Raw genomic sequence first — 18,731 nt, forward strand, 5'->3', positions numbered from 1 at the left:
AGATTTCTGGGGATGGAAGAGGAGAAGAAAACGCTCTACCCTCCCAGGTTCTCAGAATTTTTACTTACAGATTTTTCTCAAGGCCAAGATGTAAAATTTAAGTAATTTTTAAAGGTTCTAAACTTCAGAAGAAGTACGGTATTAAAAAGCTCCGAATACATCTGTCTTAAAGAAAAAAAAAAACGTTTGAAATGAGAATTAACAGAAGGGTTCTGATCCTCATTTAACACAGTGGGAAAGCTGTGGATGGGAGAGCTGAGTTTTCTTTCTTCCTTGTTTGCCATGAGCCCTGTGGGATAGGAAGGACTCTAGGACTTTCTGACGCTAGCTAATCATCTCAAGAGCTTTGACAAACTCTCTTGGCTCTGTGTAAAATCAGAGCTTCAACGCCCAGGCAGCTCTGCTCTGCCCCTCCCCTCAGCTTCGTGCAGACTTTCTCACATGCAAACTTCTCAGAGGCAGGAAATACTTTGCAGGCAATCTGGGCCTGGTTGTGGAGGCCCCTCTCGCAAAACATCAGTCTGCATTTAGAAGACAGAAGTCACCAGGAACGCCTTGACAGGATCCGGCTTGAGCTGAGGCTCGCTCCAGCTGCAGAGGGTGTTTTTGTTAGAATCACACACTGCGTAAGGAGAACTGCTCAGAATAGAGCTGTGACCTCAGCCACGAAATGTGAATTTAGATTCTGGGGACGTTAACGGGACGGACTCCTCTCCTACCCTGGCTGGAACAGCGTCGTACCTTGGCGGCACCGTAACTCCTGGTCCAGGTAAGAAGCTGAGACTGTCATCTAGGAGCCGGAGCGGGAAACCCTGGCATCTTCAGCCAGCTGTGGACTGCTTTCAGGGAGCTCTGGAAGCAGAAGGGGAAAGGGGAAAATGTTTAGTCAGGAGAAAGCTGCGAGTCAAATCCTTTTAGCAAAATGTCATTTCTAAAATATGCTCCACACGGTTTGAGTCTCCTTCCCCATATAGAAAGGTTTTATTTTGATTTCTTTTTATTCTTAACTTAGTGACCAACCCAGCTACAATATTCTGCGCTGCCGATAAGTAGCATAGCTTGAGGAATGAGTCTTCTCACATCAAAGTGTGAAACTTTAGGGAATCCGCCCTCCTCTCTGTTTTCCCAACAGAAAGAGTACCTAACGTGACAGTACTTTGTTTGCTTAATAATGCCCCTCCAAAGAATATTCTGCATCTTCTTGATCACCGTGAAGATCAAATTCTTTAATTATTGCTCCCAATTAGTTTCAATTGCTTGTCCAATTACTAACGTACACCTTAGATTGTTTTTTAAGAGAAGGAAAGGCATGCAAGTTTACGTGTTATTTACGTCTTTGCATATTTAACTTCAGTTTTGGAATTTAAATGTCAAAACTGGGTTTTGCTTACATCAAACTTGAATTCACTGCCCGGATCTTCTGTTGTATGAGTACTCTCTCTGCAACTAAAGCCATCTGAATGGCGGTGTGCTCGCGTCAGTCATGTGGATGCGTTACTGACCATACATTCATCCGTCATGTCATCCTGAAATCATTATCTCCGCACTTCAATCTTCTAAACTGTCTTAAAGGTTCAATGTGGGAACTACGAGTAAATAAATAAATGTAACAAGGATTGGAATAGCTTAGAGTTATGATAATAAATATGAGGCTATATTTCTGAATATTTGGAAGGAAATTATTTTTAAAGCTTGTAAGAAACATCAGCATGTGAAGATAACAAACATCCATGCCTATCTCCAAATCTCTGAAACAGACACAAAATGGACCAAGGGAAAGATGGGTCACAGTTTTGACAGTTGGATCAGAAGAAATCAATTATTGTTCTAATCATAAACTTGGACAAAGTACAAGATGATCATTTGTGGTGTTAGCTCTAATTTTTTTCATTTCTAGGCTAGGATGATCTCTGTTTATGCTTTGATGTGGTCACTAACAGTTTAAGCTTAATTAAGGCTTTTAAAAATATGAGAAAAACAACATTTTAAAATGTGGAAAGTGAAATTCTGGGGCTTTCAGAGTATAGATCTGTGGTAGAGCAGTGGTTTACCCCGGGTTCAATTCCCAGCCCCAACAAGAAGAAATGAATTATGGCATATCTAAATTATGTAATAAGATAACAGAGGAGAATGACAGGGCAAGAGAGGGCATTAAATCACTGTCTCTGATGTTGTCAGAAATTGCCAACAAGAAAGCTGAAGAATAATATTCAGAAATGTCCTGTGCAAAGTTCCACTGCAGTAGGCTAGTAGATGCCAGGGAGGGGAACTGCAATCTCCTGCCTCATGTATTATGGTCTTTACACCACATCCTTTGCTCTCAAATAGTAACTGTGCACAGTAAAGCATGAGCTTGTCCATCAAATCGGAGGCCCCTTTTCAGAAAGGAAATTGAGATTCTTTAAATAAAAGAACAAATTCGTTAATTAATACCACTTTCTCAATGGCTAAGATTTCTTAAAAGGGTCCATTATGCTTTCATCTCAGACTTTAAAGTAGTCACTTGCTTTATGATTACTTTGTTAAACCTTAGTCTTAGGCTAAACAAGTCAATCATATGCTCTGATGATGCTCGTTTGAGACCAGTGTTTCTTTCAAGAAAATGTCCTAATGAGGAACTTGCTCGTTTTATATTCTTACATTCAAAGAGCGTAATAAAAAGTTTATCCCCACCACTGACTATCAGAAGTAATTTTACAGCCCTTCCTCCCTTATAATTGTCTCAGGACTCTCATGAATCTTTCTACCATCTCAGTTAAATATTGCCATGGCCTGTTTCCAATTCTGAGTGCCAATAGTCTATATGTCCATCAGAAAACGTAAATGTGTAGCCTACAGTTTGTTTTCAACCTTTCTTCCCTACATGTACTCCGAGGCTTCAACCCAATCCTTTAGTACAGTATCCTCATCCTCCCTAATGCTGCAACCCTTTATTACACGTCTTAATGCTGTGGTAACCGCCAACCATGAAGCTATTTTTGTCGCCCCTTCACAACTGGCATTTTGCTACTATTAGACGTTGGAATGTAAATATCTAATGTGTGCCCCAGAGGGGTGGTGACACACATGATGAGAACCACTGCTCTAGTCATATACTATACAGCCCTTTTACACTGTGTGAAGGCTGGGCAGTGCAGCACCAAGTGAGAGTGTTGGCTAGTTCCTCTGCATCACGCATCATCCTTCCTGACAACGTATATGTGCTGCCGCAGTGTGCTTCTCAGAAAAGCTCTGCCCTGAAATGTTCTGTTTCTAATGCGTGTCCTTTCCTTCATAGTTCTGAACCTTCTTAATGCTGTGATCCTTTAACACAGTTCCTCAATTTGTGCTGACCTCCTACCGTCAAACTATTCCGTTGCTACTTCATAGCTGTACTTCCGCTACTGTCATAATCGTAATGCAAATATGTTAAATATTCGTGTTCAATCGAAAGATGTGGTATACTGGATATCTGATAGGCAATCCCTGTGAAAAGGCGGTTCGAAGCCCCAAAAGTGTTGTGACCCACAGGTGGAGAACCACTGCCTTAGAATATATGTCATGGGGCTGTTTGCTTTGGGGTTGGAGTTTTCCTGATGTTAACACCTACAATGCTACAAAACTCTCTGCCATGGCCATCCCAGTGCATGATAATAACCTGGGTGCCTTACTGCAGCATCACCAGAGTCTAACAAACAGAGAACAGTGCTTCTCTCTGTGTTCTGAAGGACACTCTCATTTATAGAAAGAAGTCTTCCTTAGACTTTGCAAACCTTTCCATACCATGCACCTTCCTGCCAGGTCCTCGGCTACGCTTAACTTACTTACTGATAAGTGGATTCATGGAGTGAAAATTGGTCCGAAATGGGTCATTAATAAGATGTCTTCTGCTTTTTATTGATTTCTTCTGGGAAAGTGAAAAAAATGTGTTGAGAAAACTCTTTACAATTATTTTAATATAGGAAGTTTTGAGTAATAAATAGCCCGTGGTTGACTCATAGGATTTTGTTTTTAGCATAAAGATCACCATTTCTGACTGTGGACAACTCTAATTCTTTTGGCTTGCAGGCATCTTTACCCATCAGACCTTGCCTTCTGTAGCTCAAGAGAGTGCCGCCTCCATAGTCCATCTGCTCACAATACCCTATAATTTCAGTTCACACTAAAGTTGTTCGGGTTCCATATTTTCCTCATTCCCCTCCAAGTCTAGGTGGATTGTAGAGTTAAGTTTATGATTATGGGTAAAAGCTAAACAAGAATAAAACAGAATATCAGCAGCTATACGTGGGATTAATTCCTTGAAGCAAAATTTTTATGCTAAACAAGCCGATGGAGAAATATCCCTCTTGGTCAGCTTTGAGGTGTTACAGAATTTACTATTATAGATCTTCTCTGGCATTAAACCGCCTATCAGTCTAGGAGTTTTGAGAGGCACAGGGACTTAGTTTTCAAAGAATTTTACAAAATGTAGGAAAACTATAGACATTGAAATCTGGCTTGAAGGAAATTGGGCTCATTCAATAGATTATAAGGTACTTATAGACATGACCTTGGAAAGAATTGGTAGGGAAGCAAATACAAGGGCATAATTTTAACTATAAAACAATACAGAAATTATTACAAGAACTTTCCCATTAGATGAGAATGAGTGATTCGAAAGGACATAGAATATTACAAACTATTCTATAGTATCTCAAAGTGTTTTAGCAACGCAATCCAGGTAAATCAAGGAGAAACAGGAATTATTAATGAAAGTGGCAACAAGGAGGAAGATGAGAGAGCAAGTTGAAAAAGTTTGATTCCTTCTCAGCAACTAAAAATACCTCTAGCACATTAAGAATTGCCGATACCTGTTTATCCGTAAATTGGGGAGTGAATTGGAAACAAGGGAGAAAGAAGGAAAAAACAGGGTTGCAGAATGTTAATGTGTGAGAGTTGGACTTGTACTCTATTCCCTGGGCAACCTGAAACGACAGGGTAATACTTGTTAAAAGGGAAGAAAAAAAATAAGTGGTTGGCAGAAGCCATCAGAAGCTGAGGCCAGAGGTTAACAACACTCTTATGAAATGACATTACAATTCATTAAGAAGAAGAAGCACAAGCTTCCAGAAATAGTTTGAAATGAAAGCGTATATGAGGCCAGCAGGAGGGGAGCTAGTAGCTTCTCCAGTCTACACAGGGCAGGATACTGGCAGAATCAGAAAGGATTCAGAACACTGACTCTGATCCCAGCTCTGCTACTCAATGCTCCTTGATTTGAATCACCAAGATTCACACGTTGATCTAAAACATCCATACTGAAGAAACATGAGCTGGCCATAAGTAATTCCACTTCATAGTCAGCTATGGTTCTGCAGCAGCAGGAATCCTCCTCTCCCCCCCCCCCCTGTCAGCATCATTCTGCATCTAGTGAGTGCCTGAAGTGTGTCTTTGATTGAGTGCTCTGTTTATTCTTTTTAAATCATGTTATATTAATTTGTTGTTTCTCATTAATAAGATTCAAATGTTTTAGGAAACAACTGAAATCTCCAGGGGGAAATATGCTTTAACAGATGCCTTGTCTAGACATACGTGTACACACACACACACAGAGAGAGAGAGAGAGAGAGAGAGAGAGAGAGAGAGAGAGAGAGAGAGAGATCTACCTACCGAAATGCTATTTAACATTTAGCTAGATGCTTAGATCTCTCAGTGTTTCTCTTTATAAAATTGAGCAATGACAAATTTTGATAGGGTGTTTGTATTATTACAAAAATAACACAAGAAGTGGAGTACCTGGTCCATTTTATGTGTCTGACAAATGGAACCTTTTTTTATAATTACTATAATCCTTATCACCAAAAGTTCCTAATGACTGTACTATCTCATCAATATGTAGAAAACCATCCATTGGCAAAAAAAAATTGGCTCAAATGTGTATTCATAGACAGATAACTAAAATGAAATTATACATATTACACATAATAGACAAAAGTGCTGGCACCTGACAAGATACTGAGCTGACAGGAGGGGATTAATCACCATGAATTTCTTCTTGTTTTCAGTGAAGGGTGTGCCTAATGAACGGCTGAAGGTTGGGTTTCCCGCTGTCACCTGGCTAACTAAGCACCTGTGTCAATGGTGTTGCGTGCACAGTGTCTCTTATTTACATGGAGTGCTGGCTATTTCTACTGCAAGAGAGTTCCTAGAAATGATAACCAAGCTAAAAATAAAAGTGGCCACTTGAAGCAAAGCCACATAGCACTATGATGATGATAAAGCATTGTAGCCCATGTCCCTTGTTGGACAGAAATATCTTTTTTTATAAAGAGGCAAAGCCACACGTCACTCCTGTATACAAGTCAAGGGTGGGGAGGGGCAAATTTCCATCACGAAGATTAACTCTGAATTCTTCCCTGTTACAAAGATTGAAAAAATTTCAGAGGAAAGACACAGATAAGAGACATTGTAAAAACAGCCGTCTTCAACCTTCCTAACACTGCGACCCTTTAATACAGTCCATCATGCTGTGGTGACCTCCCCAACCATAAAATTATTTCATTGCTATTTTATAGCTGTAATTGTGTTACTGTTATGAATCATAATGTAAAATATCTGATATGCAGGATATCTGATATGCAACCCTTTAACCCACAGGTTGAAAACCACTGTTCTAGAAGAGAGGACCTGTGTCAAGTTACCATCCACTAATAAGTTCATTTTCAAAACTCAACTAAGGCACAGTGTGCTTCTAAATATTTACATAGGAATAAAAACGCATGGGAACGCTGCCAAAATGCAGGTGTCCAGCAAGTACTGCTTCCATGAGGCATACTGTCCCTCGTGGCTATTAATTCTGAGATCTCTTGGAAGCTACGTGCTCCCAGAGCTGTCTTCATGGTAGCATGGAAAATAACACGAAATGTTCCAAGATTTCCTCAAGTTACGTGTGCGATGCTTACAAAACAATGTTAGGAGAGTCCGCAAAACTGGCCACCCTGAGCTCTAAAGTGGGTTTGAGGCAAAGGTTGCCAGGTCTCGACTCCTCCCTGCAAGGAAATTAGACCCTGCCCGGGAGCCTGAAGGTAAACACAGGGCATTTCAAAAATAATAGCTTGCCATGTCGCAAAACCCTGTTCTTTTCCGATGCGTGGACTTCTAGCCGATTGAAAGGGTTAATTTTGAAAGTTCCCTAGTTCCTGGGGTATGTCTATTTTGAGAGCAAAGGATGCAAAAGGGCTTCCCAAAACTAGGAGAAGCACCAAGGCATGCATTAAATAAGTTACCATTGCAGGGCTGCTTCATTTTCCTTCCGAAACCCCAAATTAACAGCTATGATGATGCATCTCTTGGAAACGGTGATGGGCGATTTAATCTCCTATCGTAGGTGGCTTATTTTATAACTTAGTAAAGCTATGTTTTTGAAGAACTCCAGACATGGGGACATGAAAGCCATTTCATATATAGTATTTTTAGCTTTATGGAGCAATTTATCAATAAAGAGTCTTAGCAAATGTTTGTTTCTCAGTAATGGTGAATGAGGCATAATGAACACCCTCTGTGTTAAGGTATGGGACAGTAGTTGCCTGCAGTTCTTTGTCATGGGTGTGACCCCATGACATTTTCCTCCTTCTTGGTTTCATAGCCAGTGATCTTACTGTTGTTCCAATCTTGTTTCTGCCACCATTTATAGGAGAGCGCATTTCACAGCAGACTTCCTGGTGTTCTGAGTCTTACGATCTTTCCAGTCCCTCTTCAGTATTGTTCCCTGAGCCACAGATGCAGGAGCTATGGTGTAGATCTGTGTGTGGGCCTAGGTGCCACATGATCTGTTGCTCTTACTCCATGTCCCTTTGAGGGAATTCTGTGATCATATGACAGTGGGAATGGAGAGTTAAACTCTCCAGGGCATGAATCTCCTTATAGCTTGTCCAATGCTGATTGATCGGGCTTAAGATTATGTGTGCGCAAACAAGAAATATAGACTCAGCAGGCCATATTTATATATTTGTGTATGCATACATATGTAATAAATATAATCAAATGAATGAGGCTTTCAACTTGAGAGTCAGTGAGACATGGGAAGGAGTTGAGCGAGGAGTTAGAAGGAAGAAAATGGAGTGGAAATCGATGTAATTCTATTCTGATTAAAGAAATTTTAAAATAAGAATTATGTGAAAATGCATAGGAAATGGTTCTGTGAGAGATCAGGATGTAAACTGCTGCTAAAGTCAGGACATCCTCACAGCATCGTGGTTTGCACTCTGTATTGAAATGTCATCTCTTCTACAATCCAGCTCTGCCTTTCCCTAACATCGGATTCAGTAATGTGACTGTCTAGAAAGAAAACACTAATTCCTTTACTGGAAGCTCGCTACCTTGTGAGACTCCTAGAAATTCTGCTTCGAAAAGTTGTTACTTTTGTTGTTTGTGCACTCACACGAAGGATTAAAAAAAATCATGTCTGCTATTAGTTTTCTCTGAACGTAAGCGCTTTGCCTAAATTCTTTCAGTTTGGTCCTAAAAGGCATTTCACTTCATGTTCTCAGCGGGGAGATGTGACAAAAATCACAGTCTGGATAATTCCTGCTTTGATACTTTTTTTCGAGAAAAATAAACCGTTCTCCACTCTAGTTCTCTGTGATGAAGACTTAACTTTAATATTAATGGGTGTGCACCTGGAGGCCTGATTTAATGTGCAATTCTGTCTGGGTCTAAACAGTTGTCTACTTGCATTTCTAATTTGCAAACAGACTGTTGACAAAGGTGACTACCGTGTCACCTCCAACCTCCATGCTGCAGTCGTGTCTGGCTTAAGCATGCACAGGTATGCAGGCTGTCATAGCTGTTACAGATTCATATGTACAACTTCCCTGTCGAGTCTGGAAAACACTGCTTCCGTTTAGTTGTCTACCACTTCCGGTTCTTGCAGTCATTCAACCTCTCCTTCTCTGATGACCTTTGAGACTTATCAGGAAAGAATATGATATAGGTGTCCCGTTTGGAGCCGAACACTCCCCGGTCTTCAGTCTTTCATTCTATGAAGCAAGACCAATTGGTGTTTGCTGTCTTAATGACAATCTAGTGTTAAAAAAAAAAAAAATACTTCTCTGATTAGTGCTGAGAGTCTTTTAGAACAGTGATAAGTCATCAGTTGAATACTATGTCCATTTTGCAGAATAATAGAATTAGGTTCTCCCCTAGGCCCATGATCTACTGAGGCACAGGTTCTTGGCCCCAGGAGCACATCAAGGTGTGGGTTTCACCTTGCAGAGTAGGACTGAAATCCAATCAGAAAGTGGTTGGTTGCTCCCATGGCATTCAAGCCACTGTTGCATGTCTTGCCAGGACAGTACTCACAGTCGGGTAAGACTGCTGAGGAGTTTTCTTTTGTAGTCAAACATATAACTCCTTTTAGCACTATCAAAGCTAGACAAAAGGAATGAAGACTCCATGTCAAAAACAGCTTGACTTCTTCATGTCCTATGATTCCAGTTATATGGTGGTTTTTCCATAGAACTAACTAGTTGATGTAGTCTTACCTTCAAAATCTGGAGGGTAACCAAAAGCAATAGCAATCATTGTAGTATCTGGAGATCTATGAGATCCCACCAGCCAACAAATCCAAAAAAAGATAGCATTCCTACCACTGAGCTTTTTATTTGTTATCCTGTGTTATCTAGTAAGGATATTTTCCATCCCGTCTCCCGTCATAGGTAACACCACTTCAGACTCTTTTTATACTTGTACATGTATACATTTTAGGAAGCTTCTGCAATCACAGATCTTTTTCTATATCAAGTAAACAAAATCATATTCTAAGTTTATATTGTTTATCTCTTCTGATATTTGCATCCACATTTCTAAACAGTAATAAAAATTTATAACATAATGCATTTTTCCATTTTAGAAAGTATCTCAGTATTTACTACAGAAAATAAAGACTTCCCTCAATTTCCTCAAAATCTCTAACATCACCCCTCACAAGACTCCATGCTTTAAAGATGGTTATTTCCCACTTTATTTAGTTTTTGAGTCAGTATTGATATTTTTGTGCTATTCCCACTATGTAAGCATTATACAGATTATATTTCCTTTCTGATAAAACTGTTTCTCCTAGAGTAGATAACTGATTCCTCCAATGTTCTCTGTAATCCTTGCTATCAATTATTTCCCACCCAAATCGTGTCTCATCATTGTACAGCACGTCTCAGTGTACACGTGTGCATTTTCTTTTGAAGATGTTTCTCTTAGACACATCTTGTACAAAAACACACTTGGTGAATTTCCATCATAAAAATTCTGTTATGCAGACATTTACACTGAATTCTTGGCTTTCTTGTTGCCTTGTCTGTCTGTCTCTCTAGTCACTTCTAAAAATATATTTTAAAGCAGAAACAAATTCCTACCCAAAATTTTAAAGGAATCTTTGTTTGCCATCTTATTTCCAGTGTTGATTCTGAGAAATCTAGCACCATCTTCATTCAGAATTCCTCAAATATAATCTACTTCTCTAAAAGCATTAAGGGCATTTTCTTTATGTAGCCTATGTTCTAAAATTTTGCAGTGATGCTTCTCAATATATTCCAATTTTTTTCTTTTGTTCTGCTGTACAATACATGATTCTCTTTGCTCTAAAAACATCATCATTACTCCTGGGAGGTTGTCTGATTTTTTTTTTAAAGTTAGGACCTAAAGAGAAGGGGGTGTTGTTCAGTAGTTAAAAAGTAGGTATAGATCTCTCTCCGAGTTTCCCACTTTGATTCTAAGCATCCACATCAGGTGCGGTCAAACACACACACACGTGTGTGTGTGTGTGTGTGTGTGTGTGTGTGTGTGTGTGTGTGTGATCCTCTAGGAACATGGACACAAACACTTAAAAATTTAAAAAAGAGAAATCTTAAAAATAACATACAGAATAATGGACTTTATTCTGAACCATTCACATATACATATGATCTACTTTGCTCATGTTTTTCTTTGAAGAAAAGATCCCTTTTAAATTTTATGAAGTGCTCCTGAGAAATGGTCACTTTTCTGTGATTTTTGAGATTAAAATAGTTTTCAATGAATTTTAAAGTTCAAATAATTTTCTAGCACTTGTCACTGCATCTGTTGTCTTTACCATAGGGTATCCTAGAACAGTAAGTCTCTAGAAGCAGAAGAAAGGTTTCTTTCATCAAGTAGGAAATTCTACCAAGCTTACCTTAGCTGTTGTAGGGGCAGAAAATGAACCAAGGAAGATTTTGTTCTGTGAGGATTTATCTAGCGCATCACTTCCTTTAAAGAAGAGATGGGAGGAAAGGGCAGCAAGGGAATGATGCTCCCGACAGATGTGAAGGTTTCATAATAGTCATATCCATCAATGATGCGACAATCCTTGTTTATATGAGTATATTCTATAAGATTATAAGGTTCCACCGGAGACTATAATATTTGCATTTCTATGCTCTAAAGTCATCACAATGTCTGCCATTCTTTAAATATTAAATGAAGATTTAACCATTTGCTCTTAGTGGATTACTCTTATCCGTGGAGAGAGTACAACTCTTCACTGGATACTACTACACACTGTTGTAGCCTCAGGGGCTTTACTTTTGTCTTCTTCCCCTTTCTCCACCCCCTCCTCCTCCTCGTCCTTCTCATCATCATCATCCTTTTCTTTCTCCTTCCTCTTTCGTTATGTGGAAATGACAATAATCAATGAAGTCTCTTCTAATTAGAAGAGTAAATTATGAACTCTGTGTGTGTGTGTGTGTGTTTCAGAATTAAATGTAAACTATGGTGTGATCATTTAACATGGCAAATTGGTCAGGGATTCACAAACTCGAATGTATCCACTTCTCATTTTTAGATACTATAATGTTAAATAGTGTTTAACTGTAACATATATGAGATGTTTATGTTAAGGAGTTGTACAAAATTACCCAAACAGTAAGTTTGAAATTACTTCCTGTCTACACATGGTATGCAATAGTCCCACAAAAAAGTGACTTTGAACACCTCACTAGGATTTTCTAGGATATATGCATGAAAGAAGTGTGTAGATCCTCTAGGAACATGGACACAGCGGTGCTTGAACACAAGCATTTCAGAAGTAAAAATCCCCATGGAAATTCACTTCATAAAATCAACACCCTAGAATGACCTACACTTTTCCAGGCCCTCCTTCCAAATCCTCAGCAGCTGAGCTCATTTTAAATAAAACTGCATGAAAAGGATTAGGAAAGAAATATAACAGAAATATATAGAATAGTGGTCCCTAGGTTAAAAGATAATTTTAAATGAAGCAACTTGATATAGACTCCCTTAGGGAAAGTTGGGCTTTTTAGAAAGAACACATCTTACAGCATGGATTTGAGTCAGTTCAGATAATTTAGAAAACTAGGTTGCTACGCTCAGATACAGTGCCAATAACTCAATGCTTCCTTCTATTTATTAATGATTTCTCTGGGCTCAAGTGGAAGGTCTTAACTATGAAATTAAAAAAAATCTGGATTTAAGTAAGAAGTGTGCATAGGAAATACGATAGAAATGAAATGGTTTGAAGCCTATCAGACCATAGACTGTGGGATAGGGTTGAGAACATAATGGTGATGTTCATAATATAAGTAGGAAATATTTTGTCCTTAAAAGTGGACAGCACAGGGTCATAAAAATGATTTTAAAATATTTTGAAAGCCTAGATTAGACATAAGGCTAGAGTTAGCACTATATTGACCCTAACTAATTTATAATCTCTGTGAGCTGTTCGAATTTGTTGATCTACCAACCCTCGATATGACAGAAGGGCTTTCATACTCGCCTTGGATGAATAAAATGAGATAAAACTATCGTAAGCTCTTAGAAGAAAAAAAATACTGTGTATTGACTTTTCAGATTCAGCTTAAAGTTTCTGAGGCACTCAAAGAACTGCATTTCTCCTCAGTAAAAGAAATGAAACCAGAATTCAGGCTCAACCTAAACATAAATGGGGCTGAGGAATGACACAGTAACACCACTTGGCATTCCTTAAGTTACCCTGTTCCTTCTGCACTGGATAAAAATAAAGAAAAGAAAGCATCGGAAACAGAACCACCCTATTACAACCCAAACTTGCCCATGAAAGCAGAAACCTTCTGGCCTGCCTCTGAGCGTTTTTTCCACTTTCCGTAGCCTCCCACACTATAATGACCTATGCATGGAATTCGGAGGCTTTATATTTTTCTTTTTCGGTGCAAGGTGAATGCCAACATGGAAAATGTGAATGATGGCCATTTTCAAAGATGGCCACAGACCTCGGAAGGAACCAAAAACCATCCAGAAGGATATTGGGTCCCTCCCAGGGTACCAAAATGCTGGCACATCTTAATTCCACCCGTCTTTATGGGGTGTGACTATTTACCTTTCTAGCGTGTGCTTCGTTAGAATAACTTGAATTTTTGGTGGGGAGTCAGAGTCCTTTTCAAAAGATGGGATTGAAGCCAACTCAGCAGTTAATCTGGTTTATGACTAAGGGCAACATTATATGCTGGCAGCTCCTTTGCAGAGCAGAAACTAAAAACTGCTTTTTCAATGGGATTTTTCCTTCACAGTCTAGTAATTTGTTTTCACTGTAGACTGACAGTTGAGTTATCACCTTTAGAAGACTGATTTTAACATGGATACAACTTGTTTCCTTTAACTAGTTTAAATAATTCAAGGCAGAGGATTCAGACCTGGGAAGTGCTTACGTTCTGATCTTATCTTACATGGGATTTTGTTGTTGGCTTAAATCTGCATGGTCCAAATCGAAAATGTAATAACATCTTTACAAAGACAGAGGATGAGACTTGAGTATCTGAAGACTGGACCTCATTGTCTAATGATGCTTCTGGTTCACTTGAGTTGCTTCATGGGAGGGTTAGAGTTCATTCATAGGAAAAACATGAGAGCAGATGATGATGAAGAGTAAAATATGACAATTCTGTGGCGACAATGAACTCCATTGGTTATGTGAGCCTGGCCCTTGGAACCATGACCTGATTTAAAATTTTGGCTAATGCCCTAGGTCTATTGCTTTGAACACTCATATATCTTTTATGCTTCAACAATACTTCCATGATATTAATTATGGCAGAAAAAGAATGTATGGATAGATGTATCTTAAAACCTTATAATGGAATATAATAGAATGTATCATGCTTTCTTATTCATGAATTGTGAGCTGATATGAACTAAACTGTATTCGTCTGTTTCTCTGTTACACTCCGAGGAGAGACATCTTGGTTACTGGGACTAGCATGAGTTATTTTACACACTAGTGAATTGCACATGCTGTCGCTGTTGCTCAAGATTGTAGGACCAGTTCCCCGGAGGCCCTTGTTTCAGTTCAAATCCGCTCCCTTAATGGCTTTTAATCACAAAAGGAAATCAGGAAAGCATGCAAAGCCAGAGCAACAAGTTAGCTTTTCCAGTGAATTTTATTATGTATTGCAATTCAAGTATTTTCTTAATGAAGCTTAAAATGTTTTTAGTACTTATATCTTCATTCACTAATAAACCAGCCCAACTGTTATTTTTTTTACGTACTGATAGAGTTTCACTAAAAATACTAAATTTATTTTTTCACTCTTATTAGACTACTTCTGAGAAACAAAACCATTAAGGCTAATAAACAAAGGCTTTGCATTATTTCCTACCTCTGCTAAATAACACAGATTTACATTCTTTGCCACAAAACATTATTACCTTGGAAATGTATCTATAACAGCATATTTTCAAAATTTTTAACAGGTGACGAAATGGCAGAACACACTCTTTTCTTTGATCCATGAATTCAAAATCTTCTTCCGTCAAGTTCCATCCCCGGTGAACGTCATATGGAATGCATCTCCTTGTCTGTCGTTAAGCTATGGTGACATGTCTGTAGCTATCAGAAAAAGGAGTTGGGAAGAGCATGTGACCCAAAAGACTGGACAGCCTTTTAATTCTGATGAGTATGACATAGCATGTCATCACGGACTGGCATCCGACAGCTTGCAGGCAAGGATGGAAAAAGATGCAACCTTAAATGTGGACCATAAAGAGAAGTGTGCCTCTCTACCAGACTGCTGCTGTGGGCCCGAGCCTCGAGACTTCCCTGGGAGGCCAATGGGTCACATTTCACAGGAGGTGGATGAAAGTGGCAGCCAGGAAGGGGACGAGCAGTTTCTGTCTCTGGAGGCTAGCACAGAGACGTTAGTGCACATTTCTGATGAGGATACTGACTCTGATCTCCACCTTACCAGTGATGCACAGATTTCAACTCCCCAAAGACATGAACGAGACAGCCAATGTAGTGTTGAAGGAGCAGGCTCCTTCCTCAAGACACTGTCCACTATGCAAAGTAACCAAGACTCATATAACGCCTGGAGGAAGGCTGGTGAAGCCAATGTATCTCCAGCAGAAGAAAGCGGGAAAAGGCAAGGTGCTGATGCTGTAACTAAAAGCCTGGAGCTTTGTAAGGATATAAATTCAAAGGAAACAAAAGATGTGCCCAAAGAAAATGCATGTGATTCTTTGACTGTGGAAGATACCACACCTGAAACCCAACTGCTTAATTCTGCGGTAATCGCGCAACAACGAAGGAAACCTGACTTCCCTAAAGAGGAACAGGAAAAAAATCACCAGCACGTAGCAGAAGACGAGTTCCTGGCTGCTCCTTATGCCGACAGGGGGCCGCCATTATTAAAAGCAGATTGTGGAAGCTGCCTTTTGCAGCCTCCTTCCTGTGCGGGTGGAATGTCAGCAGAAAGTGACCTGGACAAGAGCGGGTTCTCAGAACATCAAAACAACAGCCCTCACAAGGTCAACGCAGACGATGGCATGCAGTGTTTACACTTAAGGGGCCCAGTGACCACCCAGGAGACCATAGACAATCGAGTCAGACTGCGCAAGAGAAAGGTAAGCCTCACACGCAGATCAGCTGGCTTTTGAAACGTTGTAAATAATCATTCTCATCACTTACGAAGTAGCTTGGGCTGCAGAGAATGCGCAGATGTTTTGTTTTGACCCGTTAAGCAGCTCATATGGCTTAAGGACAATTCACTTGATAAGATGAGGAAGATGTGTGAGAGTTGGTATATAATAATTTTACTGTTTCACTAATAGCATTGCAATGCTTTGTGGCTCTTTAAAATTGTGTCCAGAAAGGACTTAGGATGGTTTGCTGTCCTTGGAATTTTGTCACCACAGTCCTTTACTTTGTAGTCGATGGCCTTCTGAAAAGTGGCATTTATGTTTTAGAAGAGAAAGTGCAGTGTGTTTACTTTTGTCTCATTTGCTTGGACTTGTTTTCTTTTCCTTTTCAAAGCACGTTTTGTCCTTTTCACTCACATACTTAAAACAAAAACAAACAAACAAGCAAACAAAAACAACTTGGAACTGGTGAAATGGCTCAGAGGTTAAGGGCATACCCTTCCCTTCCAAAGGACCATCATTGCAGGCACCCATGATGGTTGGCTTGCAACTGTCTATAATTCCAGCTCCAAGAAATCCAGGCATTCTCCTAGGCTCTGTGCGACACTGGCCTTATCTGCACATACTTGCACTCAGATGCACACACATACGCAGAATTAAAAAAATACGATAACTCTTTAAAATTCCAAATAATCCTTTCTACATGGAAAGACAATACTGCACATGTACTTTAAATGGTATGCTAGTATATCCACTATCAATAGATACATCATTGTATCTTTACCTTGGACAGGACCAATACATGATATGAAATTTTATTTTATACCAAGTCTTCTTTGAATGAATCTAGGGATTCCCCTGAGGAAGCTTCCAGATAAGAAAATACAGGGTGGCCCTACATGACTGGGTTAGCATTGGACTCTTATTCAAGATTTCAGGCTTCCTTAAATATATTTGTAAACATAGTATTACATAAACGGAGGTAAATCAAAGTGACAGTTACTCTTCAATTGAAGAAACCCTGAAGATTGGAACACTGGGCAATAAGAGTTTTTCAAAGATGTTTTTCTTCTCCTCTTCTGAGGTAATCTTAATCCATAAATTTGCATTTACGAAACAGAAAATAGATACTCTTCATTTTGCTTCATTTGAGCTACCTACCTACTCTTTGAATTAGAAGGGACCTTTCTAATTCTCTCTTATTTCCATAATCTGTGCTTTCTGTTAACAAACTTGTAAGTAATGTATTGCTAGTTCATTTAAATGAACTCAAGGCCATTTACTGCAGAAGTCAGTATGCTCAGACCGTGCATCAACAGAATATCCTGTGCCTCTGGCAAACATTCCCTCCCCTATGTAAGCTGTATGGAAAGGTATTATGATTGGAATGCTCAGGCCACATTTCCAGAAATTTCCATATGTCCTATCAAATCTGTTGGCGAGAGGGCAATAATGATACAAGAAAATATTAACTGACTAATGACAACAGCTCCCTACAATAAGACAAATCTGGCCCAACTGCCTCCGGACACATTTGACATTCCTGCAGAAGATGCTCATGGCTGGCCATTGGCATCAATAGGAGGAAGGCTGGGAGGAATCTGTGCTTAACATACTGCTAAAGGCTGCACTTTGGAGGCTGTAGTTATAGCTCATTTACAAGTTCTAATTGAAATTTTCTATTTTAAGCATTTCAATACCCCAAAGTGTTGCACTATGAGTGGTCGGGAACACTGACTTTGATAGTACAACCTTTTGGCATGCCTTGGAATTAGAAGAGGAAATGCGAATGTTTAGGTTTTAAAATTTGTTATAGAAGGTGTGGCTAAGATGGGAACAATTAGAATGAGAATGTGTAATCACTGTTGTTTTATCTGTTACTAATGAGTGTTAACTTACTATAAGTTGAAAATTGGCTCAATGTGTACCAAAATACCCAAATATATACATAAGGACAACAAGAACCTCTGCCTCTTCCCTCCCCTTCAAGGCCGGGAGGGAAGCAGAAAAAACTGTAGAGCTCAAAAAAAATAAATAAATAAATAAATAAAAGAACAACAAGAACCCTGTCTTGAAAAAACAAAAAAAAATAAAAAATTAAAAGCAAATAAACATATATTCATTGCTTCATGTAACTAAAAACTAAAGGAAGTAGCTTAGTTTTGATCAATATATAGTTCACTGTTATGAATGTTTGGAATGCTATACAGCTATTAAACACTTGGAGTGAAGGGTTTGTAGAGGTGTCTCAGTCGGTTAAGTGCCTACTGGACAAGCAGGAAGAATAAAATTTGATTTCCCAGAATACACATAAAAAGCGAGGTGTTACAAGACATACCTTAACCCCGGCACTCAAGGACCAGAGATGGCGGTATCCCTGGGCTTGCTAATAATACACTTTTGAGCTTAAATATGTTAAAATTGCCCACGGAATTGAAATTGAAACCACAAACATCAAAGGGAAATCAAGAGGACTGCAAGCGGACATTAGTGACTGAGCCACATGGCTGTGTGGCATATGACGAGAGCCCATACAGCCTTGGATGAATCTCTGAGCAGAGACAGCTGCTTAAAAGCAGTTCTCAGAGACACATTCCACACAAGTCTGGAGGCAGGGGAGAGTCTAAGAAGTGGTCTCTTAAACCAAACGTATGTGAAGACGGAAAAGGCTTAGGGAAAGACTTGAGGTTGGAAGTTTTTGAAAAACTAGAGTTATTTGTCCTTGATGGTGGTTTGCTAATTAAAGAGACCCAACTTCCATCTTCCATAAAGAGCATGTAGGTATTTGCCAAGTTTTTGAGTAATATTGTAGTTAAAGAAATGTATGAATGTGTTTTTCTTAACACACTTAGACG

At 39.2% G+C, this 18,731-nt stretch overlaps 1 protein-coding gene across 1 annotated transcript in view; it reads left to right on the forward strand.

The window, feature by feature from the left end:
- Positions 1-440: 440 nt before the first annotated feature.
- The window catches only part of Dlc1 (DLC1 Rho GTPase activating protein), a 345,287-nt gene continuing 326,996 nt past the window's right edge, over positions 441-18,731 (forward strand). Inside the window, exons 1-2 of the mRNA XM_050147371.1 lie at positions 441-769; positions 14,713-15,861. Of these exons, the coding sequence (XP_050003328.1) occupies positions 14,839-15,861 (1,023 nt within the window). The 5' untranslated portion in view covers positions 441-769; positions 14,713-14,838. The remainder of the gene's footprint in view (positions 770-14,712; positions 15,862-18,731) is intronic.

Source organism: Alexandromys fortis, unplaced genomic scaffold (genome assembly GCF_014885135.2).
Source record: "Alexandromys fortis isolate MF-2015 unplaced genomic scaffold, M_Fortis_MF-2015_v1.1 scaffold_32, whole genome shotgun sequence".
NCBI lineage: Eukaryota > Metazoa > Chordata > Mammalia > Rodentia > Cricetidae > Alexandromys > Alexandromys fortis.